The following is a 24,285-nucleotide window of genomic DNA, read 5'->3' as shown; positions in this document are numbered from 1 at the left end:
CTTATTCCCGAGTTGCCCCTTTTGTCTTAACTGCTCTTGCCTTCTGGCAGCTCTGCGCAAGCGCAAACAGGGAACAGGCTCCCTCTGTTCCTCTGCCTCGCTGATGTCAGATTCTGAAGGCTCGGGAGTCGGCACATAACTCCCAGTTGGTCCTGGCCCCATCTCTGTGTCGGACACAGATCCCTTGTCCGAGTTCTCCCCAGATCCCCGGACTGGCCCCTGTTCCTCCCCACTGTCCGATTTTGCTGCCGTCTGCACAGGCTGCCAGCGAACCACAACAGCTCCAACTCGAGTCAGGGTTGCACACAAATCAAAACGATATCCGGACAGCTGTGTGGAAAGGAGATGTATCTATTCCAAAAAGCAAAGAGGTTTGACTACGGGAGATAGCTGCCACGTAAAATGGAGTTTAAAAGGGCTGATTTATAGGTATCATTAAAAAAAAAAAAAATACCAATGGGAAACAGACAGCAACACAAACCAAAATTCTTACTTTAAGATCAGAGGTTTATTGTTTCTAATAATTTGGAACCTAAGAAATGAATAGATATAAAAGATATAATTGCAGTAATACACTTACATTAATAAGCCATTGCAATGGGGCCCAATGACATATAGCAGATCCTGCAAGGACTGCCATAAATCAAACAGCTCCAAGCTGATCTATCCTTTCTTCTAACCACATATACACTTCACAACTTCGCTAACGCTCACTTTCTGTAAACACCATGTACATTACTTTCAGTTCCTCATCTCCAACCGTTTCATTCTTCCTGTTTGAAACTTATCCGTTCAAGTGCACACTTTGCAAAGATACGTTTTCACAGTTAGCAACGGCTCGGCAGGATGACAAATAGTTCTGATATATTTTGGAACCATCCTAGCTGAAAACATTGGTTCATGTCTTTTCTGGGGCCTGCTATCACCCATCGGACTTACTGAATCTAATAGATCAATAAGCTGTATTCCCTGATTCTCACAAGGGGGGACTAGTCCTTAGTGTGCTTTTGAGGGGAGGGTGTGTACCGGTTTTAGGGCATAACCGCACCACAACGTGCCTACCGTCCCTGTCCTATTGTTTCTTTTATTTTTCTTATATGCATCCATGTATTCATAACTATGTTTTTTACTTATGCCTATTATCTTGTAAGCAATTGACAAAAATAAATAAATAAAAATAGGGTGACACTTGAAGGACTTATGTGTGTGTACGTGTTGACCCGGACAAGGGGTTGATTAAATCAGGTGATGTGGACTCTGTCTTTATGTTTGAAATATGGGCTTTATAATTATGTTTAAGGTAAAGGTTCCCCTCATACATCCGTGCTAGTCTACAGGTATAGTAGAGGTAAAAGGTAAAGGTCCCCCTCGCATATACATACTATATGTATATAGTATGTATAGTATGTATATCCTTTCCGGCTCTAGGGAGTAGTGCTCATCTCTGTTACAAAGCTGAAGAGCCAGCGCTGTCCGAAGACGTCTCCGTGGTCATGTGGCCGGCATGTTTGACCGCCGAAGGCACACAGAACGCTCTTCCCTTCCCGCCAAAGGGGGTGCCTGTTTTTCTACTTGCACTTTTTACGTGCTTTCGAACTGCTAGGGTGGCAGAAGTTGCTGGAACAAGGAACGGGAGCTCACTCCGTTCTGCGGCGCTGGGGATTCGAACCGCCGAACTGCCGACCTTTCTGATTGACAAGCTCAGCGTCTTAGCCCCTGAGCCACCGCATCCCATAATTATGTTTACGTTGTGTTAATTGAGTTTTGTGCGGTTGCTTGTATGTGTTTACAATTTGAAATCAGTGAGTGTTTAATTCATTCTTCTGTTTGCTGTAAGTTTAAAGGAGTTCAGAGGCTGCTAATCGGTCATTTTGTTGGAGGCCTGGACTAGTTAACCTATGATATCCTATACAGGGAGTCCTCGACTTAAACGGTTCACTTAGCGACCAGAGTTCCAATGGCACTGAAAGAAGTGACTTATTTTAGGACCACGTTTCACACCAATGACCGTTGCCGCATCCCCACAGTCACGTGATCTACATTCAGCTGCTTGACCATACCTCACATTTACGACGGTGGCAGGGTCTCAGGGTCACCTAATCCCCTTTTGCGACCTTCTCGCGAGCCAAGTCAGTGAGGAAACTAGATTCCCCTTAACAACCGCGTTGCTCATTTAACAAATGCAATGGTTCCCTTAACAAATGCAATGGTTCCCTTAACAAACGTGGTTCCCTTAACAAATGCAATGGTAGGACAAACTCACTTAGCGACATAAATTTTGGGGGCTCGATTCGTGATCATAACTCAAGGACTGCCTGTACAATATTTCTAACACAGTTCTATAAGGTTATACCTTCTTCCCACGAATGCCTACAACCGAGAGGAATGAAGGCAAACTTTTTAAAGTTTTCTCCAGAGCTGGTTAAAGGGCGTAGGGTGAAGTTATCTGAAGTGTTGGCACATGTTTCAAGAACTTGATGACTCAAGAATCCATTTCTGGACTCAGCTGGGTGTCTGGCCAAAGGAGAGGGACACCAGCCAAGTGGAAAAGTTAAATATTCAGCCTTAGTGGAATGGAATTAGCACCCTCAACTTGACAGCTGCTGTCGCTGCTGCTCGAATTAGCAGCTGTGAGAGGACGAGAAGCCACGTCGTGCCAGGAGAAAGCCTCCATGTTGTCTAGCAAAGACAACTGAGCTCTCTGCCTGGTGGCATTTGGCTGTGAGGTCCTGCAGGGAGGGTTCCCCTGTTGTGGCCGGTCAACCGCCGGCCTCACCAGCAGATGAATCAGAGGAGGAGGAGGAGGAGGAGGAGGAGGTGTGGGAGTCAGGGTCAGCCTCAAGATAACCCGAGAACTCCGAGGGGGAAGAGGGAATTGAGCTGGCAGAGAGACAGAGACAGAGAGAGGTGGAGCCTGGGCCGTCCGCCAGCCCTCAGATGGAGAGTCAAGAGCCCGCAGGTCTGAAGGTGGCTTGATGTCTTAGATCAGTGATGGCGAATCGTTTTGTTGGGGTGTGCCAAAAGCACGTGCGCGGCACCCACAATACAATGCACCCTGCCCCGCTGTGCATGCGCAGGCAACAACCCCCCCCCCGGCCTGCACTGTGCATGCGTGTGCCTCCCAGGCTGAGTCTGTTCGGGGGCCCGAAAAAATGGCCCTTTAGCACTTGTGGTATTTCTAAGGTTATTTTAGGCAGGCACAGGGCTTTTGCAGCCTCTGGGGGGGGGGGAAAATGGCCTCAAACAAGCTTAAAATCAGCTGGGAGGCACGCGCATGCGCAGTGCACGTAAGTTCGGCTGGGGCTCGCCCAAAGGACTCTGTGTGCCACAGGTTCACCATCACGGTCTTAGATCATCATCTTCATTCAAACAACCCTTTAATCCTTAACTCCTTAACCCCTTAAACCGAATGCAGCTAGCTGTGTGTTTTAATGGCCGGATGCCCTTCCTGTCACCAGTGCGGAGTTTTGTTCAGCAGATATATTCTCAGTATGCCTAGAGAGAGAAATATCTGCCTCTGCCTAGGATTGAACTCACAGCCTCCTTCGATTACGAGGCAAGAGATCCACCTCTAGGCCACTGCACCCCTTTGCTTCTTGATGTCTTAGATGATGTGGGCTATTAAGAGAATATCTAGCTGACCTTTCTTCAACCTACTTCAGCTTTTTGTCTTTCCTTCTTTTTTTTTTTGTCAGATGACGGCGATCTGTTCAGTGTCCTTCTTCAGATAGGATCCATGCCTTGGTTGAAGGAGATGAATGAGCTGGCCGGCCACTCCTGAAGAAGCCAGTGAACGTAGACCATCACCCAGCATCTATGTTTCCAGCTTTGCACCTAAAATCAAAGACTGTCCCAGCCTTGGGAAGCAATCCGACATAAGAAGGGACGATGTATACCTTCCTGCCGGAGAACTTCACTCCGGTGAAGCAGAAGCCCGCCAAGGAGTTGAAGCCCATGATTGGCGCCATCGTGTTGGGCCTCATTTTGTTCATTGCCGCCGTGGTGGCATGGTGCTACTACGTAGCGTCCCTCCGGAAAGCAGAGAGGCTCAAGACTGCGGAGATGGATTTGCGGCAGGATGGCTTCACCATCAAGAACCAGAACGGCGAGCTGGTTTTCAAGGTGGCCTTCCAGTCAGGGCGCCTGGACCTGGAGTCCTGCTCCAGGGAAGGGGCCAATTTAACCTGCACACGGACCGACAAAGGGAAAGTCAACTTCTTCATCAAGATTGTCAACCCCAAGAACACCGTGATCTGCTACCGTGTGCGCTGGGAAGAGTTTGTGGCGGACACGGTGGTGGATCATAAAATGTTCTGGGGAGATGCCCTCTGGTACGGGGGCTGTGAGATGAGCGTCCAGCATTGGCCGATCAAACTGCCCGGGTACCAAGAGCCTATGCCTTTTGTGACCAGCGATGTCTACTCTTTTAGGAACAGTTTTGGAGGCATCTTAGAGAGGTACTGGTTGTCTTCCAAAGCTGCGGCCATCAAGATCAATGATTCGGTGCCCTTCCACCTTGGGTTCAATGCCACAGAACCCTCTCTCGTCTTCCAAGCCAGGTATAAAGATTCACCGTACAAACCTCCGTTGGGTCAGCAGCCTTTTCCTGAGCTGAGTTATCGGGTCTGCATAGGTTCCGACGTCACCTCCATCCACAAATACATGGTGCGGAAGTACTTCTACAAGCCGTCCAAGATACCTTCAAGAAACGCTTTCAGGTACCCCATCTGGTCCACCTGGGCCTTGTACAAAAACGACATTGACCAGGAGAAACTCCTGCGTTTTGCCGAAAACATCAAGAAGTACAAGTTCAACTGCAGCCATATCGAGATTGATGACACCTACACCCAGGCGTACGGCGACTTCGACTTTGACGTAGCCAAGTTCCCCAACATGACCCAAGCCTTCAGGAAACTCCAAGAGGACGGCTTTCAGATCACCCTCTGGACTCACCCATTCATCAATTACAATTCCTCGAATTTTGGGGTGGGGATAGAGAAACAATTGTTCATCAAGGAACCCACCGGACGGCTACCTGCCATGGTGGAGTGGTGGAATGGCATCGGCGCCATCTTGGATTTCACCAACCCTGCCGCCCGAGATTGGTTCCAGAGTCAACTGAGACAACTCCGCAATAAATACGGCATCTCGTCCTTCAAATTTGATGCCGGAGAGACCAGCTACCTTCCCAAACAATTTAGCACCTTCCGGCCTTTGTCAGATCCCAGCATCTGGTCCAGGCGCTACACAGAAATGGCCATTCCGTTTTATGAACTGGCGGAGGTCAGGGTGGGCTATCAATCGCAGAATATCTCGTGTTTTTTCAGGATCATTGACCGGGATTCCGTGTGGGGCTATGAACTTGGCCTGAAGTCTTTGATCCCCACTGTCCTGACCATCAGCATGTTGGGGTACCCATTCATATCGGCCGACATGATTGGCGGTAATTTCTTCCCCAACAAAACCGACGGCGCTATGGAAATCCCGGACCGGGAACTCTACATCCGTTGGCTGGAGTTGTCCGCCTTCATGCCCTCCATGCAGTTCTCCATCCCGCCGTGGCTCTACGATAAGGAGGTCATCGAAATCGCCCTGAAGTTCACCAAGCTTCACGAGTCCTTGGTGGCTCCTCTCTTGCTGGAACTAGCCGGGGAGATCACGACCACAGGGGATCCCATCATACGGCCTATCTGGTGGATCTCTCCTGGGGACGAATCTGCCCACAAGATCGATTCCCAGTTTCTCATCGGAGACACCTTGATGGTGGCTCCGGTCTTGGAGATGGGGAAACAGGAACGAGACATCTACATCCCAGCGGGCAAATGGCGGAGTTACAAAGGAGAGTTGTTTGAGAAGACTCCCACGTTGATCACGGACTACCCCGTGGATCTGGATGAGGTGGCTTACTTTGTCTGGGTCTCTTAAGCTGCCTCGGTGGACGTGTCTGAAGATCACAAGAGTCACTTTGCCTTATTCTGATCATCCTAACCTGAAATAATTCTAATCGGTTCAGAGGGTCGAAAAAAGGGAAGACAGGACACGGTTGCCCGCTAATTCTTCAAATCAAGACTGAACAATGGGCATGCGATGAAACAGGCTGCTAAAAGATGAATATGGGTAGTCCTCTACTTACAACCACAACCGAGCCCCAAAATTTATGTCGCTAAATGAGACAATTTAGTGGTAATTGAATTTTGCCACAATTTACGACAAAATTTCTTGGCCAGGTTATTAAGCAAATCACTGCCATGAGTTAGTGGTGGTTGTTAAATTAATCCAGTTTCGCTGTTCCTTGTCAGAAGGTCGTAAAAGGGGAATCACATGACCCCAGGACACTGCAACTGTCATAAGTACATGCCAGTTGCTAAGTCTCCAAACTCTTATCACGCAACCACAGGAATGCTGCAACGGTTAAAAATGTGAAGAAAACCGGTCCTAAGCCACATTTTACAGTGGTGTTATAACTTTGAATGATCACTAAGGGAATTGTTGTAAGTTGAGGACTACTCATATTGTCCCCAAATTTGCACACAGCAGCAAAAGGCCTGGTATGGACGCTGAGAACGGTTGTTTCTGAATTGTGTGTTTGTGTGTGTATGTTGGCACTCTCAACGGTTTGTCTTCCGTTTTCTGGGGCTTGTAATGCCAAAATCCTTGAGTGATTTATCAATCATTTCACCTTCTTAGTTTTTCCCGGATGGTTTACGGTCAGGAGCTGGGAAGATGAGGAGGAACTTTACTATAAGCTGCCGAGACTTTTGCTCCCAAACGGGTTTTGAAAGAGCAGCGAAAAGAAGGGAAATGTATAAAAATGGCGGCTCAAACCAGGATGAACCGTGTTGTGTTTCAATTGGGAAGGCATCTGATATTGCTCCAACCAAGGCTTGTCTGCAGGAAGGAGACGTTAAAAAATAAATAAGGGGTGTGTGTGTGTCACACATACAGGCCACATTTTTCAGTGGTGGTGTAATTTTGAACGGTCCCTAAGGGAATTGTTATAAGTCGAAGACTTCTCGACTTATCTCGACCCTCATTTTTACACGTGTGATAGATACAGCACAGGTAGTCCTCGACTTAATGACCCCAATTGAGCCCCAAAATTTCCGTTGCCTAAGTTAAATGAGTTTTGTCCCCATTTCACAACCTTTCTTGCCACAGCCGTTAAGTGAATCACGGCAGTTCTTAACTCAGTCACGTGGTGGTTATGCGAATCCTGCTTTCCCATTGACTTTGCTCGTCAGAACATCGCAAAAAGGGATCATGACCCCAGGCCACTGCGACCGTCATAAATATGCTGTCAGGATTCCAGCAATTGCCCTAATTAAACTCATGATTCTCGAGCCAAACTTCAAAAAACTTCAAAAAGGATTCATTAGAGGCGACCTACTGTCACTGCCCTGTAGAAAGCCAATTCTGGCACATGTCATTTACAGTCCCCTGTGACCCTGTTTCCCCCCTCCCCCCCGGGTATGTCATAAATCATATTCTCCAATTGCGCACCTTCACAGGCTGGGTGTCATCACGTTCTCCAATTAAACATATTCGTGGGCAAAAGCTCTGGTAGTTTAGTTACAATTTTTGAAAGATAAGAGTCGGAATGTACCGTCGCTTCCCCCCCCCTTTTTTTATGGCAACTACTAAAACAGGCATAGGAATGTTTTATGAGTTGACATATGAATCGGTTGCATAGCGTCTGAATTTTGATCACCTGACCCTGGGGACGCTGCAACCAGAGATGGTATTCAGCCGCTTTAGACCGGTTCGTGAGAACCGGTAGCGGAAATTTTGAGTAGTTCAGTGAACCAGCAAATCCCACCTCTGGTTGGTCCCCACCCTCCTGCCCCTGCTGTTACCTCTCCTATAGCCCCTTGTTTTTTAGCTGGGCTGATTCGCATGGCAGAGTGGATTGCCGCGCCTTAGCTGAGCTAAAAAACAGCCCAGGGCTCTGACATGGACCCCGATTCAAATCATAAGTCGCTAACTGCATCTCTCAGCTAGAGCAAAACCAATTGATGTATTAGAAGTGATCGTGTCCGTGTTGCCTGGGTGCAGCCGACACTCAATACATCATTCCTTTCCCCCTTGACCCTGGTCTTCCCCCCCACCCCACCCCCTGGATGTATCTTCTCTAATGAGACACATCCATAGCCAAGAGTCCTCAATCATGCCCTCCAGGAATCATCTTGCGCACCAACAGCTTCGGCTACCTAGCAGTTATCTGAAGTATTTAAGGAATGCGCTGCATTCCCCCACTCCCTTTCTAAAAAGATCGAAGTATTTTTTTAGTTGACACTCAGCCTAACTCACCAACGCTGACACAGAGCGTGATTTTTGAGCCCTGCACACTCTCTCGCGCACACACAATCTGTGCTCTCATAGAACCAGTAGGAAAAAAATTTGGAAACCCACCACTGGCTGCAACGGTTGTGTGAAAACGGTCATGAGTCACTTTTTTACGTTTTTGAACGGTCACTAAATGAATTGTTGTAAGTCGAGGACTACCTCTGCGTGTAAAAAACTGGGCTTCGCACCAATGTGACTACCAACCTGGTCTTTTCGAATCCCTCCCTGGGGACTTCTTGGCTACAGCACAACCAGCCTTAAGTTCTAAAATACCGTAAGCTATTATTTGAAATGAGCTTTGTTCTCTGAAAGGGAATAAATTGAATTAATACAGAGATGTATTTAGAGAAATATGGGGCTATCTCCCTCTCTGATTTTTGGGAGGAGGCTGGTATCTAGGGAATAAATTAGCTACATAATAGGTTTGATTAAAGGCCTGGGCTGGTTCCTTGGCTCTAGGCTTTGGGAAAGATAGAAAGGCTGTGGATTTGCCTTATATTTTCCAGTTTTGCACCTCAAAAGATTTATGGAGATTTGCTTCAGTTGTGTGGAACTCTGGGGCTTGTAGTTCCAACACATCTGGAAGGCCACCTGTTCGGGAGAGATTCATTTATTTGTCCCTCCCTCTGCTAGCGACTTTCTTATCCAGGTAATTAATCCACAAAAATCCATCCATGCACAATATAGTTAGAATTTCACCCACGGCACCTGGTAAGATCCAAGTTAGAAGATAATATTTGTAACTCTGGGCTGAACCACAGCGCTCTCTGAGTTTGATTATTTTTTTTGCAGATGTTTCACAACCCATCTAGGGAGCATCATCAGTGCCAGGAAGTAGGGGGTGTTGATCTCTGTTTATATGCAAGTGGCTTACCCGGTCAGTGTTGGTAAAGAGGGTTGTTTTCTTCTTAGTGGTTCCTTGACTAGGTTTTTGTTCTCTTGTTACCTTATTTGACTGTTGATCCACAGGCACATAGAGATAAAGAGTGTCTACACACCATTCAAAAAGAGAAGATTAAAAAGGTAAAAAGGAAACCAAAAAAAGGCCAAAACACCACATAACCAGGGATCAACACCCAGATAAACAGAGAGGAACACAAAGTTTAATACTAGACCAACGATCTAGTATTCTAGTCAAGAAGTGAACAATATCCCAATCAGGGAACTATCCACTCACACAAACAATGAAACAGCCTAACCAAGGAACCAACAACAACACTTGCACCAACACTGACAGGACAAGAGCATAAACAGAGTGCAAACCTCTCTCTCTCCTTGGAGTCTTAGTGGACAACCAGCTAAATAGGAGCCAGCCGTGTGCAGCAGCAGCCAAAAAAGCCAATGCAATCCTAAATTGCATTAACAGAGGGATACAATTGAGATCAAGGGAGGTACTAATACCACTCTATAAAGCCTTAGTAAGGCTACACCTAGAGTACTGCATCCAGTTTTGGTCACCACATTATAAAAAAGATGTTGAGACTCTAGAAAAAATACAGAGAAGAGCAACCAGGATGATGAGGAGACTGGAGGCTAAAACATACAACACACAGTTGCAGGAACTGGGCCTGGCTAGTCTAGGGAAGAGAAGGACCAGGGGAGACAGGATAGCAGTCTTCCAATATTTGAGGGTCTGCCCCAGAGAGGAGGAGGGGTCAAGCTATTCTCCAAGGCACCTGAAGGCCAGACAAGGAACAATGGATGGAAACTGACCAAGGAGAGATTCAACCTGGAAATAAGGAGAAACTTTCTGACAGTGAGAACAATCAACCAATGGAACCGAAGTTGCCTTCGGAAGTTGTGGGAGCTTCAACACTTGAGACTTTTAAGAAGAGACTGGACTGCCATTTGTCAGAAATGGTGTAGGGTCTCTCGCTTGGACAGGGGGTTGGACTAGATGACCTACAAGGTCCCTTCCAACTCTGATTATCTGTTAAATCTGTTCTAACAATGATCAAGTTACTTAGTTGGATAATGAAAGTCTGCAATCACTTACTTCAGAGAGCACTAAGAACCCCACAGTCGTCGTCCTCCTCCTCTTTGCAAACTCTACTCCTTTCTAGCACTGCTGATGATACCTAGTTGGGTCATGAAATGTTTGCAAGAAATCCACCAAGGTCAGAAAGCACCAAGGACCCCAACAATCCTTTTCCTCCTCCTCCTCCTCCTCCTCCTCCTCCTCCCAAACCCTTCTCCCAAACCCTTCTCCCTTCTTGCACTGATGATGTTACCTTATTGGGCCATGAAACGTCTGCAAGAAACAACTGAACTCAGAGAATACCGCACACCTCACAGTCCTCCTCCTCCTCCTCCTCTTCCCCCTCCTCTTCCTTTTAGCACTGAAGTTCTCTTGTTCTCTTGTCATGAAATGTCTGCAAGAAATCCACCAAACTCAGAGAGTACCAAGAACCCCACAGTTCTCTTCTCCTCTTCTCCCTTCTAGCCCTGATGATGTTACCTAGTTGGGTCATGAAACGTCTGCAAGAAAGCCACCAAGCTCAGAGAGCACCAAGACCCCACAGCCCAATCCTGAGCTGCAAATATGCTCTTCTATCCATAGGACAAAGAAATTCTTGCTGTACCAAAAAGGGAAAATTATGAGTTCTCTGTCTGGAAGATGAATGTAATCTTAGTGCAGTCCGGATACTATTAAAATTTTGCTTAAACTTGGCCGGAGTCTTCATTTGATTGTGTCTTTCTGAATTCAGGAATGGGGTATTCTGAATACCCCATTCACCTACCTGTAGTTCTGGGGTAACTGTGCCATCCTTGGAAAAACGAATGAAAGGTATTATCTTCATACCTCCTTGAGCTGAAGCTGTCTCGACAATCCGCCCCTTGCAATTCATCCCTTCAGAAGGTACCAGGATTAAATTGTTGAAATCCAAAATGACAGCAAGGGGTATGAGATTACAGGCAGCCCAATTTATGACCATAGTTGAGCCCAAAATTTATGTTGCTAAGTGAGACAAGGTGACCTTTCTTGCTACCGTTGTTCAGTGAATCACCGGAGCAGTTAAGTTGGTCACACGGTTGTTAAGTGAATCTGGCTCCCCCATTGACTTTGCTTGTCAGAAGGTCGTAAAAGTGGATTGCGTGACCCTCAAACATGGCAACCTGGCAACTTATAAAACATTTTGTATACACGTTTTATAGTTGACAACATAAAGAACTGGGGGGAGTTTCAAAGAGCAGGCGGCAGTGTGGAATCGAAAGTACATTCCTTTCATATTTTCTTCAGAGACTGATTAGATGACTGAAGCTTCTGTCACGCAAAAATCTAATTGGAGAGCATGATTGATGACTCTGGGCTATGGACGTGTTTCGTTGGATGATACACACAGAGGGGTGTGGGGGAAAATAGGATCAAGGGTGACAGTGAATTATGTATCTCAGAGTCAGCTACGCCAAGGCTAATGCCTGAATGTTAACTTCTAATAAATCCTTTGTAGTTTTGGGAGTGTAGCTCGAAGCTCATGGTTTAATTGGAGTAACTGCCGGAATCCACACAACCATCATAAATATCAACCGTTTGCCATGCGTGTGAATTTTGATCACATGGTCGTGGAGATGCTGTGATGCTCTTTAAGTGTGAAAAATGGTCATAAGTCATGTTTTTCAGCCCCGTGGCGACTTTGAACAGTCACTAATTGAACTGTTGTAAGTCAAGGACTACTTGGAATGTCCTGTTGTCGTCTCTGGCCCAGATCCAGGGTTCTGTACTTCCTACAACTTGTGCAGATTTAAGGACTTAAAAAGCAATGGGAAACAGGAAATACCAATTACCATCTAGGCCCATGATGGTGAACCTATGGCATGTGAGCCGCAGGCAAATGTAACCTTACTGCGCATGCGCACACCTGACAGCTGATTTGAGGCCTTTTTCGGCCTCCCAGAGGCTCGAGGAAAGCCTTTGCAGGCCGAAACATAGGCCAGTTTCATCACTTCCTGTATTTCCAGAAATACCGGAAGTGACAAAATGGGCCCATTTTTCGGCCTGCGAAGGCTTTCCTCAAGCCTCTCGGGGGCCAAAAATCAGCTGGGAGGCGCAGTGCAGATAAGGGGGCAGAAGGAAGGGGGATTGTACATGCAGGCACATTGCCTTCTGGGTGCTGACACGTGAGCGTGCACACGCAAGCACACACACAACTTTTGGCACAGGAGCCCAAAAGCCACCACTGATCTAGGAATAGAAAAAAAATGGCGTTCTGAGGAAACCGAGAGAAGGATGAGGGCAAGTGTGAAGATACTGAGATGAGAGGTGGAAAAATATTTCAGTTTAAATGGAAATTTCTTGCGGTTCTAATCCAGGGGTGGGATTCAGCTGGTTTGATGTAAAATTAACATCTTGTTCGCCAAACCGGTAGTTCCAATGACTGGTTAGCCCCTCCCCTCCCAGGAGTCCCCACGTGGCCCATTTTGGATCCCAGGTAAGTACAGGGCCCGCGTGGGGGCTTGGGGAGACCGAAAAATGGGCCTCCTGGAGGCTCCGGAAACAGGGCCATTGTCAGGATTCCGGCAGTTACCCCCAATTAAATTGTGAGTCTCGAGCCAAACTTCTAAAACTTCTAAAGGGTTTATTGGGAGTTAACATCTCCGGCACTGCATTAGACTTGCATAATCCATTTTGACACGCCTGCCAGCCTGTTTTCAGCTTGTATTTGTCCCCAGTTGGTGTTTAAATGGGAGGAGGATGACAGGCTGAAAGTCAAGGACACAAAGCCCTTGTCAGTTCCTTTTTACAGGTAGTCCTCAACTTACAACCATAGTTCATTTAGGGACCGTTCGAAGTTACAACAGCACCGAAAAACATGACTTATGACCTGTTTTTCAAGCTTACTATCAAGATTCCGGCCATTTAAATCAGGAGTCTCGAGCCAAACTTCCAAAACTTCTAAAGGATTTATTGGGAGTTAACATGCCGGTATTGTCTGGGTGTAGCCGACTCTGAGACACATCATTCATTGTCACCCTTGACCCTGGTTTTCCCCCACCCCCTGGGTGTATTGTAATTCATATTCTCCAATGGGACACCTCCATAGTCCAGAGTCATCAATCATGCTCCCCAGCTAGATATTTGCACAGCAGGAACTTCGGTTACCTAGTTACTATCTTTGAAAACATTTATGGAATGCAATTTCAGTTTGCAAGCTGCCGCACTGCTTCCCCCTCCCTTTCTGTTGGCAACTCTGAAAAGACCAGAGAAATGTTTGATGAGTTGACACCTGTTTCTGGCTTCTGAAGGGCCCCCAGGCACCTCCGGAGCCTGGGGGGATGCTGTTTTCTCCTTCCCAAAAGCTCAAGCAAAGCCTCCAGAGCCCGGGGAGGACAAAAACGCCCCCTCCCCCCACCTTGGTGCAGGAGGCTGACTAGGCCACGCCCACCATGGCCAAACTCATCCGGCAACAGGGCTGAGAACCAGTTACTAAAAATTTTGAATCCCACCCCTGTTCTAACCACAGTTGGCCAACTAAAAAATTCAAGTGGGGAAGGAGAAAAAAAGGTGGTTTGTACAGTGATGGATCATGGGAGAGGAAAAAAAATGGAAAGGGAATATAATTTTCCTTCTTTGTCATAAAATTAAAATCCCCACTGAGTCGTTCATTCATATTTTTATCATGGTAAAGGATTGTACTGTCCAGAGAAATTTTATCTATCACAAGAGACTTCAAATTTGGCAAATTTAAGACTTGTGGACTTCCAACTCCCAAAATTCCTGAACTAACATGACTGGAGGAGGAATTCTGGGAGTTGAAGTCCACAAATCTTAAATCTGTCAAGTCTGAAGGCCCCCAGGTCTATCAGGTGGATCGGAAGTTTAATAAATGTAAAGGTAATACTGCCTGGTCTCATTTTGGAACAGAGATAAAAATTGAGGGGGTGGGAAATGAAATAATGACTTTTGGGGAAGAAATAAACCTCCTCTCTTTAATATTAAACACCTGCAATTTCCCCAAACCTTGTTAATCAGCGTGCATAGTGAACCTAGGATAGCTTGTCAATTGTTGTTTAGTTTGGACAGAAGGGATTCAGTTTATAAGCTCTGGTTTTCCCCAGCTTGTCCCTTTCCAGAAATTTGGACTTAACTCACAAAATTAGTTAGATAAAGTTAACCACAACCTACTCTTTGATCAGATAGAAAAATGTGGGCTAGACAGCATCACCCCCAGATGGATTCCTAACTGGTCGTCCGCTCTTGCAAACATGCTGATCGGCTCAGTTTATCTATCATCACTAACGGAGCCCGACAGCTGACCAACCACACTCAATGCGTAGTCCTCAGTGGAACTGCATCTACATGGAGGGAAGTAGGCAGTGAGGCACCCCAAGGCTCTGTTTTAGGCCCAGGACTCTTCAACGGTTTGGACGAGGGGATAAATGGGGAACTCATCAAATTTGCAGATGACACCAAGCTGGCAGGAATAGCCGATACTCCAGAAGATAGGCTCAAAATACAGAAGAATCTCGACAGACTTGAACATTGAGTCCTATCTAACAAAATGAAATTTGATATAGAGAAAAGTAAAGTTTAACACTTAGGGACAAAAAATCAAATGCACAGATACAGATTAGGTGAAGCCCGGCTCAATAGCAGTAACTGTGAGAGGGATCTTGGACAATGCTTAATAAATATGAGCCAGCCGTGTACGGCAGCACCCAAAAAATCCAACACAATCCTAGGTTGCATCAATAGAGGAATAAAATCAAGATCATGTGAATACCACTTGGCAAGGCCACACACTTGGAAGACTGCATTCACTTTTTGATCGCCACGATGTAAAAAAAAGATGTTGAGACTCTAGAAAGAGTGCAGAGAAGAGCAACCAGGATGATTAGGGGGCTGGAGGCTAAAACACGTGAAGAATGGTTGCAGGATTTGGGTTTGGCTAGTCTGGAGAAAAGAAGGACTAGGGCTGTGATAGCAAACCTATGACACATGCGGCAAGTGGCACGCAGAGCAATTTGTGCTGGCACATGAGCTGCGGGCAAACTTGCTTCCCTGCGCATGTGTGCGCCTCACAGCTGATTTTCGACCACCCAGAGGCTCGAGAAAGGCTTCTGCAGGCTTTGCAGACCAAAAACTAGCCCCGTTTTGTCACTTCCTGTTTTTCCGGAAATACCGCAAGTGACAAAACGGGCCTAGTTTTTACCCTGCGAAGCCTGCAGAAGCCTCTGGAAACCTCAAACCTGAAAATCAGCTGTGAGGTGCAGTGCAGGTAAGGGGGAGGTGGGGAGGATAAGGGTGGGGGTGGGGGATTGTGCGCGCATGCGTAGGGGCGTAGGGGCCTAGGGGGCGTGCATTGCCTTCTGGCTGCTGGCACGCAAGCATGCAAGCACATGCACAAGTTTTGGCACAGGAGCCCAAAAAGTTTAGCTGCCACTGGACTAGGGGGCACATGATAGCAGTCTTTCAGAATCTGAGGGGCTGCCCCAAAGAAGAGGAGGGGGTCAACCTATTCTCCAAGCACCTGAAGGCAGGACAAGAAGCAATAGATAAAAACTAATTGAGGAGAGAAGCAACTTAGAACTAAGGAGAAATTTCCTGACAGAACAATTAAACTTGCCATCAGAAGTTGTGGATGCTTCATCACTGGAGGTTTTCAAGAAGAGATTGGTCAACCGTTTGTCTGAAATAGGATAGGGTCTCCTGCTTAAGCAAGGGGTGGGACTAGAAGACCTCCAAGGTCCTTTCCAACTCTGTTATTCTGTCAAGCAGCCCGTCAAGGACAATCTGTTCTTGTGACCAAATTAAAACCACACTGGCAGTGTTCACACCATTTGTTGTGACAGATCAATACATAAAGTCTTCACCGATAAGCTGCTTTAGACAACAAGATCTCAAACACATGAAGGCATTTTAGTGTAGCCGTGAATATTGTGTGAATATTGTGTGAACAGCCTAAGCATTATATTCTATTTCTTCCCCAAATATTTGCAGATGGTTGAATACATAACACACCCATTTTAGAAGAGATTGTAAGGCGTGGACCCGAGTTGATGGTTCCTATGAGAATAATCTCTCAGTTAAAATATTACTTCATATTTTTAATACATTGTACAGTTGGAAACCAGATTTCCAGATGGGAAAACACGATTCCTGGCTCTCTTCACATTTTAGTTTTGTGTTCAATCTGTTCTTGGAACCGCAAATGTAATTTTGACAGTGAGAACAATCAACCCATGGAACAGAAGTTGCCCTCGGAAGTTGTGGGAGCGCCATCACTTGAGACCTTCAAGAGGAGATTGGACTGCCATTTGTCAGAAATGGTGCAGGGTCTCCTGCTTGGTTGGGGGGTTGGACTAGATGACCTACAAGATCCCTTCCAACTCTGATTATCTGTTATTATCAATTCCACATTCTCTTCTATGTTCTCATGGAAAGTAAAAAATTCAGAAGCCTGAAACCAAAAAAACATCCTTTGTCTCTTGAAATATAAGCTACATCCCAAAACCTTTCTTTGGGATGTTTCATATTTATTGTTTGAATGCTGTTTTTCTAAATTGCTGATCTGGTTCCATTCACATAGATAGGGTGAAGGTGCATATATATAAAAAAGGAAAATCCCAATAAAACTGAACAATCATACAAACAATGGAAAAGTAGTCGTGCAATAAATATCCATTACAGTAATATAATTGAGCTGGTGCCTAAAATATTGTAAGATAATGGTTCAAACTTTGAGCATCATCAAAAGGTCTTCTTTTTCATCTATAAGATGGCACCTCAACTGATATCATTTGATGAAACATCTGCAAGAAAACAGTGAAGCTCAGAGAGCACCAATGACCTCACAGATCTCCTCTTCCTCCTCCTAACCCTCCTCCATTTGAGCACTGATGATGTTCCCTAGTTGGGTCATGAAACATCTCCAGTACAAGAGCCAAGCTCAGAGAGCACCAAGGATCCTATAGTTCAACCCCGAGCTACAAATATTTGCTTCTATTGCTATCTATCAATCAATCATCTTTTTATCTCTATCTATCCATCGTCTGTCTGTCTGTGTCTGTTTCTGTCAATTATTTATATCCTTTCATCTATCTCTCTTTCTCATCTACCATCTCTCTATCTCATACCTCTATCTCTATCTTTCTAGCATCTCTCTCTCTCTCATCTACCTATATAACAATCTCATCTCTGTCTCTCTCCATCCATCATCTATCTATTATCTTTCACCTCTCTCAATCTACCTATCAATGATCTCTCTTGTATCTTTCTATCTCTATATCTCAATCTCTATTCTATCTCTTTCTATCCTCTCTCTCTCTCATCTATACCTATATACCAATCTCATCTCTCTCCATCCATCTCTTCATCCATCATCATCATCTCTCTCTCTCTCTATCATCTATCTATCTATCTATCTATCTATCTATCTATCTATCTATCTATCATCTAACTCAATCTCTATCTAGCTACCTATATCTATATCTCTTATATCTATATCTATCCATCTCTATCTATCTATCCATCTATCTCTATATCTATCGATCTCTATCGATCTCTATCCATTTATATCTATATCTCTTATATCTACCTATCCATCTCTATCGATCAATCGATTGATCAATCTATATATCTATAGCTAGCTACATCTATAGCTATAGCTATCTCTATAGCTATCTCTTTATATCTCTATATCTATAGCTATCTATCTATCTAGCTATTTATATCTATCTATCTATCTATCTATCTATCTATCTATCTATCTATCTATCTATCTATCTATCTATCTATCTACCTACCTACCTACCTAACCTAACTTAACCTAACCTTATCTATCTATCTATCTATCTATCTATCTATCTATCTATCTATCTATCTATCTATCTATCTATATCTATATCTATCTATCTATCAATCTATCTATCTCTTCTATCTGTCATATATCTATCTTAATACCAGATCAACCAAGCAGTTAACAACCGCATAATCAAGGAAGTATTTACCCACCCCGCCTCCAACCCTTACGGGGCAAGCCACTGGTATATAAACAGAGAGCAAACACCCCTTCCTTTTAGCTTGATGATGTTATACCTAGACCTAAATGCCTCCCTGGGAAAAAAAAAATCCATAATATTCCCGAACAAGAAGTTGAGATGAAGGTCCTCGTGACATTCATTGGTCCTTCTCTCCTTGTTACCTATTGACTGATTAGTCACCCTGGTCTTGATTGTCCCATCTGCTGTGCTAAGATAACAATTCTTCCACATCCTAGGCAGACGAGACAAACAGCTTGTAAGCGTTGAAGGTTCGTCAGAGTGAAAAGACACACAAAAGAGTGCATTTGCCACGTGTTAAGAAAAATAATTGTGAGCAAAAAAAATAATCCTTCGTCTAAAAATAAACAGAGAATTTCAATCTATTTTGGCCTGGAAAAACTCCCTACAGATTCTCAGTTATCCAGGTCCTGGTTGTCCCAAAGGTTCCTTTTTTCAGGAGGCAACTGGACTTTCTGGTTTTTGTTTTGAAGACATTTCACTTCTCATCCAAGAAGCTTCTTCAGCTCTGACTGGATGGTGGGGAATGGGAAGGAAGAAAGTCACGTTGCCTCCTGAAAAAGTCCCTTTGGGACAACCAGGACCTGGATGGCTGAGAATCTCTACAGACTTTTAGCTATACAATTTGGGATTAAGACTTTTTAAATGGTGGAGGAGTAGGAATGGATTTCCAGAGGAAAAATTGCAGACTACAGGAACCATTTGCACTACTCAGGTGACCCTGAAGACACAGACAAACCTCCAAGTGGCCTCAATGACCCTCTAAAATGGATGCAAATGACCAGCTGTCTGCAGGCAATATAAATCCTTCCCTTCCCCAGAGTTGAAGAAGCTTCTTGTCTTCAAAATGTCTTCAAAGCAAAATGTCTTCAAAGAAAAATGAGAAAGTCCAGTCGCCACTTGAAAAAGCACCTTTGGGAAAGTTTGTCCTGGAGAGATTTAAGAAACTGAAAAGAAATAAGCCACCTCATCCAGATCCACGGGGTAGTCCGTGATCAAAGTGGGAGTCTTCTCAAACAACTCTCCTTTGTAACTCCGCCATTTGCCCACCGGGATGTAGATGTCTCGTTCCCGTTTCCCCATCTCCAAGACCGGAGCCACCATCAACGTGTCTCCGATGAGAAACTGGGAATCGATCTTGTGGGCAGACTCGTCCCCGGGAGCGATCCACCAGATAGGCCGTATGATGGGATCCCCTGTGGTCGTGATCTCCCCGGCCAGTTCCAGCAAGAGAGGAGCCACCAAGGACTCATGAAGCTTGGTGAACTTCAGGGCGATTTCGATGACCTCCTTATCGTAGAGCCAAGGCAGGATGGAGAACTGCATGGAGGGCATGAAGGCGGACAACTCCAGCCAACGGATGTAGAGTTCCCGGTCCGGGATTTCCGTAGCGCCGTCAGTTTTATCTGGAATAAAATTTCCACCGATCATATCCGGCAGGATGAAATGGTATCCCAGAAGGCCAATACTTAGGACTGTGGGAATTATGGATTTTAGCCCAAGCTCGTATCCCCAAATTGAATCCCTGTCAATAATACGAATGAAACACGAGATGTGCTGGGTCTGGTAACCCACGCGAACTTCTGCAAGTTTATAAAAGGGGCTGGCCATTTCTGCATAATACTTGGACCAGGTGCTGGGGTCCAGAAGAGGTTGGAAGAAGGTGGTGAACCCCTTGGGAAGGTAGCATGTCTCCCCAGCATCAAACTTGAAGGAGGATATGCCATATTTTAAGCCAAGTTCCTTTAAGTGGCTGTGAAACCAATCTCTGACTGAAGGGTTAGTGAAATCCAAAATGGCGCCAATTCCATTCCACCATTTCACCATGGCAGGGGATGTCTCGTTTCGTTGCATGACAAAAAAACGTTTCTCGATTCCTTCCTTAAAGTTTGGTGATTTCTCGTGGACAAACGGGTGGATCCACACCGTAACATTAAACCCGTCTTTCTTGAGCTTTTCAAACATCTCTTCCGCACGAGGGAACTTCGAGACGTCGAAGTCAAAGTCACCGTAATTCTGCGTGTACATATCATCGATTTCAATATGGCTGGCTTTAAATCCGTGTTTCAGGATCATTCGGGCGAATTCCTGAATTTTCTTTTGATCTATCTCCTTTTTGTAAAGGGCCCAGGTGGACCAGACAGGAAACCTGAACATCTGTTCTGAGGGAACTTTAGAAGGTCTCCTGAAATAATTCTGCGACATGTATTTATGGGTGGAAGTCATGTCTGGAGCCGTGCAGATATGGTAACATAACCTTGGCAAAGCTTGATTCTCCGGCAAAGAACCATATGGAGAATCTTTGTACTTGGCTTGGAAAACAAGAGAGGATTCCGTGGCGTTGAAGCCGAGGTGGAAAGGAACCGAGTCGTTGATCTTGAGAGCTACTGCTTTGGAGGACAACCAATATCTCTCCAGGACACCTCCGAAGTTGTTCCGAAAAGAATAGATGTCGCTGGTCACATACGGCATGGGTTCCTGGTATCCTGGAAGCTTGATCGGCCAATGTTGGACACTCATCTCATAGCCTCCATACCAGGAGGCATCTCCCCAGAACATTTTGTGGTCCACTGTCGTGTCCGCTAGAAACTCTTCCCAGGTGATGGAGTAGCAGCTCACAGTCCTCTTCGGTTGAATTGCTCTGATCAGGAAACGGATCTTTCTTTTGTCTGTCCTGGAACAAGTCAACGTGGCTGTGTCCTGGGAGCAAGACTCCAGATCCAGGGCACCGGATCGAAAGGTCAACCTGAAGAGGACGTCTCCATCCCAGTTCTTGATGGTGAAGCCATCCTTTTGCAACTCCAACTTTTCCATCTCCATTCTCTCTGTCGCCTGGAAAAGAAAGACACAGGAACACCCAAATGATACCGCTATGAGGAGTAAGCCCACGGTGAACGAGGGACACGCCGCACGACGAAACGGTGAGGATGCTGGAGGCATCTGGCTGGGTTCCTTCTCCTTCTGCAGCTGTTCGCCTTTCCCTCGACGATGGACGGGCCGGGTCTGCATTTCGGAAGAACTGGTGGCTCAGTCTGGATGTTGCGCTGGAGAGGAAAAGAAAAATGAAATGTTGACATTGGGTCTTGCTGTTTAGATGAGTTTCTTGTGACAGGTACGGCTAGTCCACATTAAGCACTGAAAGTGAGGCGGGAGGGTCAAACTCAAGGCCCGCGGGACAGATCTGGCTCGTGGGGTGTTTAGATCTTCAAAACAAACTCGAAGCAAAACAAAAAGAGAAAGGTTTCTCCTTTTGCATTTGAGAAGGCAAGAAGGGAAGGGACGACATCTATCAAGCACTTACAAGTAAAAAATCGTATCACTTTTATTCTACTGCACTAAAAACAGTCGGGAGTCAATGCTTTCCTTTCTTTTTTCCCCTTCTCTCTCTCTCTCTCTTTCCCTCCCTTTTTCCCTTCCTCATTTCCTCCCTTTCATTTGTATTTTATATAGGTAGTCCTTGACTTACGACAGTTCATTTAGTGACCATTCAAAGTTACAACAGCACTGAAAAAAGGGACATTGCAGCCTTCCCCAGGGTCACATTATCCAAATTCAGACCACTTTGGCAACCGACTCGTAGTTATGACAGTGGGTCCCATGACCCCCTTCTGTGACCTTCTGACCAGCCAAGTCCACAGGGAAGCCCGATTCACTTAACGATCGTGTGACTAACTTAAGAACTGCAGAATCAGACAGAATAGCTCTCTGATCTTGATGAAAACAAATCACCGGGGCCTGATGGATCACATCCCAGAGTTTTAAAGGAGCTGGCAGAGGTCATCTCAGAACCACTGCACCATATCTTTCAAAAGTCCTGGAGCACCAGGGAACTACCAGAGGACTGGAAAAGAGCTGATGTGGTTCCCACCTTCAAAAAAGGAAGAAAAAAAAACAGACCCAGGAAACTATAGACCAATCAGCCTAACATCGATACCCGGGAAGATACTGGAAAAGATAATGAAAAAAACAGATCTGCCAACATCTAGAAACAAGTAAAGTAATAACGAGCAGTCAGCACGGGTTTGTTAAAAACAGATCATGGCAAACCAATCTTATTTCATTCTTCAACAGAGTGACTAAATTAGCAGACCAGCAAAATACTGTGGGCATAATATATTTAGATTTCAGCATGGCATTCGACAAAGTAGACCACAACCTACTTCTTAGTAAGCTAGAAAAAGGTGGAATAGATAGCACCACCGCTAGATGGGCTCGCAACTGGCTGGCAAACCGTACTCAACGAGTAGTCCTTAATGGGTCTAAGTCTACATGGAGGGAAGTAAGCAGTGGGGTTCCACAAGCTTCCATCTTAAGCCCAGGACTCTTCAATATCTTCATTAATGACTGAGATGAGGGAATAGAAGGGGAACTCCACTCCAACCAATAACTCCGAGACAGGCATCTTCTCAAAAGTTCTGTTTGATTTGGGTAGTAAACTGGCACATCTGGGGAATCCTGAATCTGAAAGTTCCGGATTTCCTTACAATAAGTAAAAAACTACAAATCCACCCCCTGTGCCCATCATCGCATCAACATGCCCCAATCACCATCCGTCCCAACTTGAGACGTCCTCTCACCCAGGTGCAGAAATAACATGACCTTGAGTTAGAAAAAAAGAATGTTATTATGTTTAATTACATACACTCTAAGAAATCCCCCCCTCCCATTTCCCCAGGCTCAAGAATGTGGCAGTGTGGAAGCCTCTGGTCTCAATATGGCTTCCAAAGCTGACAGGGCTGACGGGGTCTCTATGGAAGCCCAGCCTGGCCCTCTCCTGGCTCCAGATGAAACGGGGCGACTTGCTGCAGCCGACTCTCAATGGCCACTCACACCCAGGACAATTTAACAATTCAATGTAATCCCCCATTTAACGACCCCATAATCCCTTGCGGGGCGAAGTTCAGGCAACTAAAAATAAGCTGAGTGTTTACTGGCCAGATGCCCTTCCAGTCGCCAATAAGAGGTTCGCAGCAGATGCACTCTCATTGTGCTCGGAGAGAGAAATATCTGCCTCAGTTTGGAAGTGTCTGGTCTCAGTAGGGCTTACAAAGCTGACAGCCATAGGTTGAGGATGACCTGTAGTTCGATAAGTTTAATCTTATATTATTACTACTACTACTACTATTACTACTACTACTACTATTATTATTATTATTATTATTATTATTATTATTATTATTATTATTATTACAAACAGAACCGGGCTCTCAAGGGTAGCTCCGAGGCTTCTGAGTAGACATGCAGAACCACTTGGCTCCGTCTTCTACTCCGAGGATACAAACAACAACCACCTCAGAATACAAATGTTGTTTACCTTGGGCGACCTAATTTAGGAATCCTGGTTCTTGGCAGTAGGATTTCTTTTGCAATTATTCGGCCCTTCCGTCTCGGGCCAAAGCCAGCGTCCGCTCGCCTGCGGCTCTGTCCAGCTCAGCTGATCAAGGATACTTATGCAATCCCCTAGCCCAGCTGGACATGTGCCAGGATAGCCCCGGCCATTGAAATAACTGGGGGGGAGGGAGGGGAGGGGAGGGGAAGGGCGAAAAAGACATTTTAGAGGGAGGGTGTCCTGGAAGCGGGCGGTGGAAGGCAGAAATAGCTCCAAGGTCTCTGCCGGTGAGATCTGGCAGTGTTTCACAAGTTTAGCAACGTTAGGAGATGTGGACTTCAACTCCCAGAATTCCCCAGCCGGACATGACGGGTGAGGTTACCTGGTTTGGAATGAAATGTTTGCAAGAAAAATGCCAAGCTCAGAGGATCAAAGACCCAACAGTTGTTCTCCTCCTCCTCCTCCTCCTCCACCACCACCACCTCCTCCTCCCTACTCTATTCTAGTACTGATGATGTTATGTAGTTGGGTAATGAAAAGTCTGCAAGGAAACAAGTAAGCTCAGAGAGCATCAGGGACCCCACAGTCCCCATCTTCTTCCTCCTCCTCCTCCT

General features: G+C 45.6%; 2 protein-coding genes and 1 long non-coding RNA gene across 4 annotated transcripts in view; 1 reads left to right on the top strand and 2 right to left on the bottom strand.

Moving 5' to 3' along the window:
* LOC113444937 (myogenesis regulating glycosidase) overlaps positions 1 to 11,013 on the top strand; it is a 33,034-nt gene extending 22,021 nt beyond the window's left edge. For both annotated transcript variants that reach the window (XM_026713888.2, XM_087927590.1), the window contains exon 2: positions 3,696 to 11,013. In XM_026713888.2, the coding sequence (XP_026569673.2) occupies positions 3,889 to 5,925 (2,037 nt within the window). In that variant the 5' untranslated portion in view covers positions 3,696 to 3,888 and the 3' untranslated portion in view covers positions 5,926 to 11,013. The remainder of the gene's footprint in view (positions 1 to 3,695) is intronic.
* The window catches only part of LOC148127460 (uncharacterized), a 115,365-nt gene that overhangs the window by 68,309 nt on the left and 22,771 nt on the right, over positions 1 to 24,285 (bottom strand). The window lies entirely within an intron of this gene.
* On the bottom strand, positions 16,322 to 24,065 carry LOC113444936 (alpha-galactosidase MYORG-like). The gene is made up of 2 exons (XM_087927582.1): positions 23,657 to 24,065; positions 16,322 to 21,386 (listed from the first exon to the last, which is right to left on the bottom strand). The coding sequence occupies exon 2, from the start codon at positions 21,349 to 21,351 to the stop codon at positions 19,282 to 19,284; it is 2,070 nt and encodes a 689-aa protein (XP_087783708.1). The 5' UTR covers positions 21,352 to 21,386; positions 23,657 to 24,065; the 3' UTR covers positions 16,322 to 19,281.

Source organism: Pseudonaja textilis, chromosome 2, assembly GCF_049901715.1.
Source record: "Pseudonaja textilis isolate UNSWEBS1 chromosome 2, rPseTex1.2, whole genome shotgun sequence".
NCBI lineage: Eukaryota > Metazoa > Chordata > Lepidosauria > Squamata > Elapidae > Pseudonaja > Pseudonaja textilis.
Note: the sequence above shows the minus strand (reverse complement) of the source record. Positions and strands in the feature narration are given on the sequence as shown.

What these genes read in the sequence shown, in the direction of transcription:
- LOC113444936 (XM_087927582.1), bottom strand. Translation starts at nt 21,351, where the DNA reads ATGCAGACCCGGCCCGTCCATCGTCGAGGGAAAGGCGAACAGCTGCAG.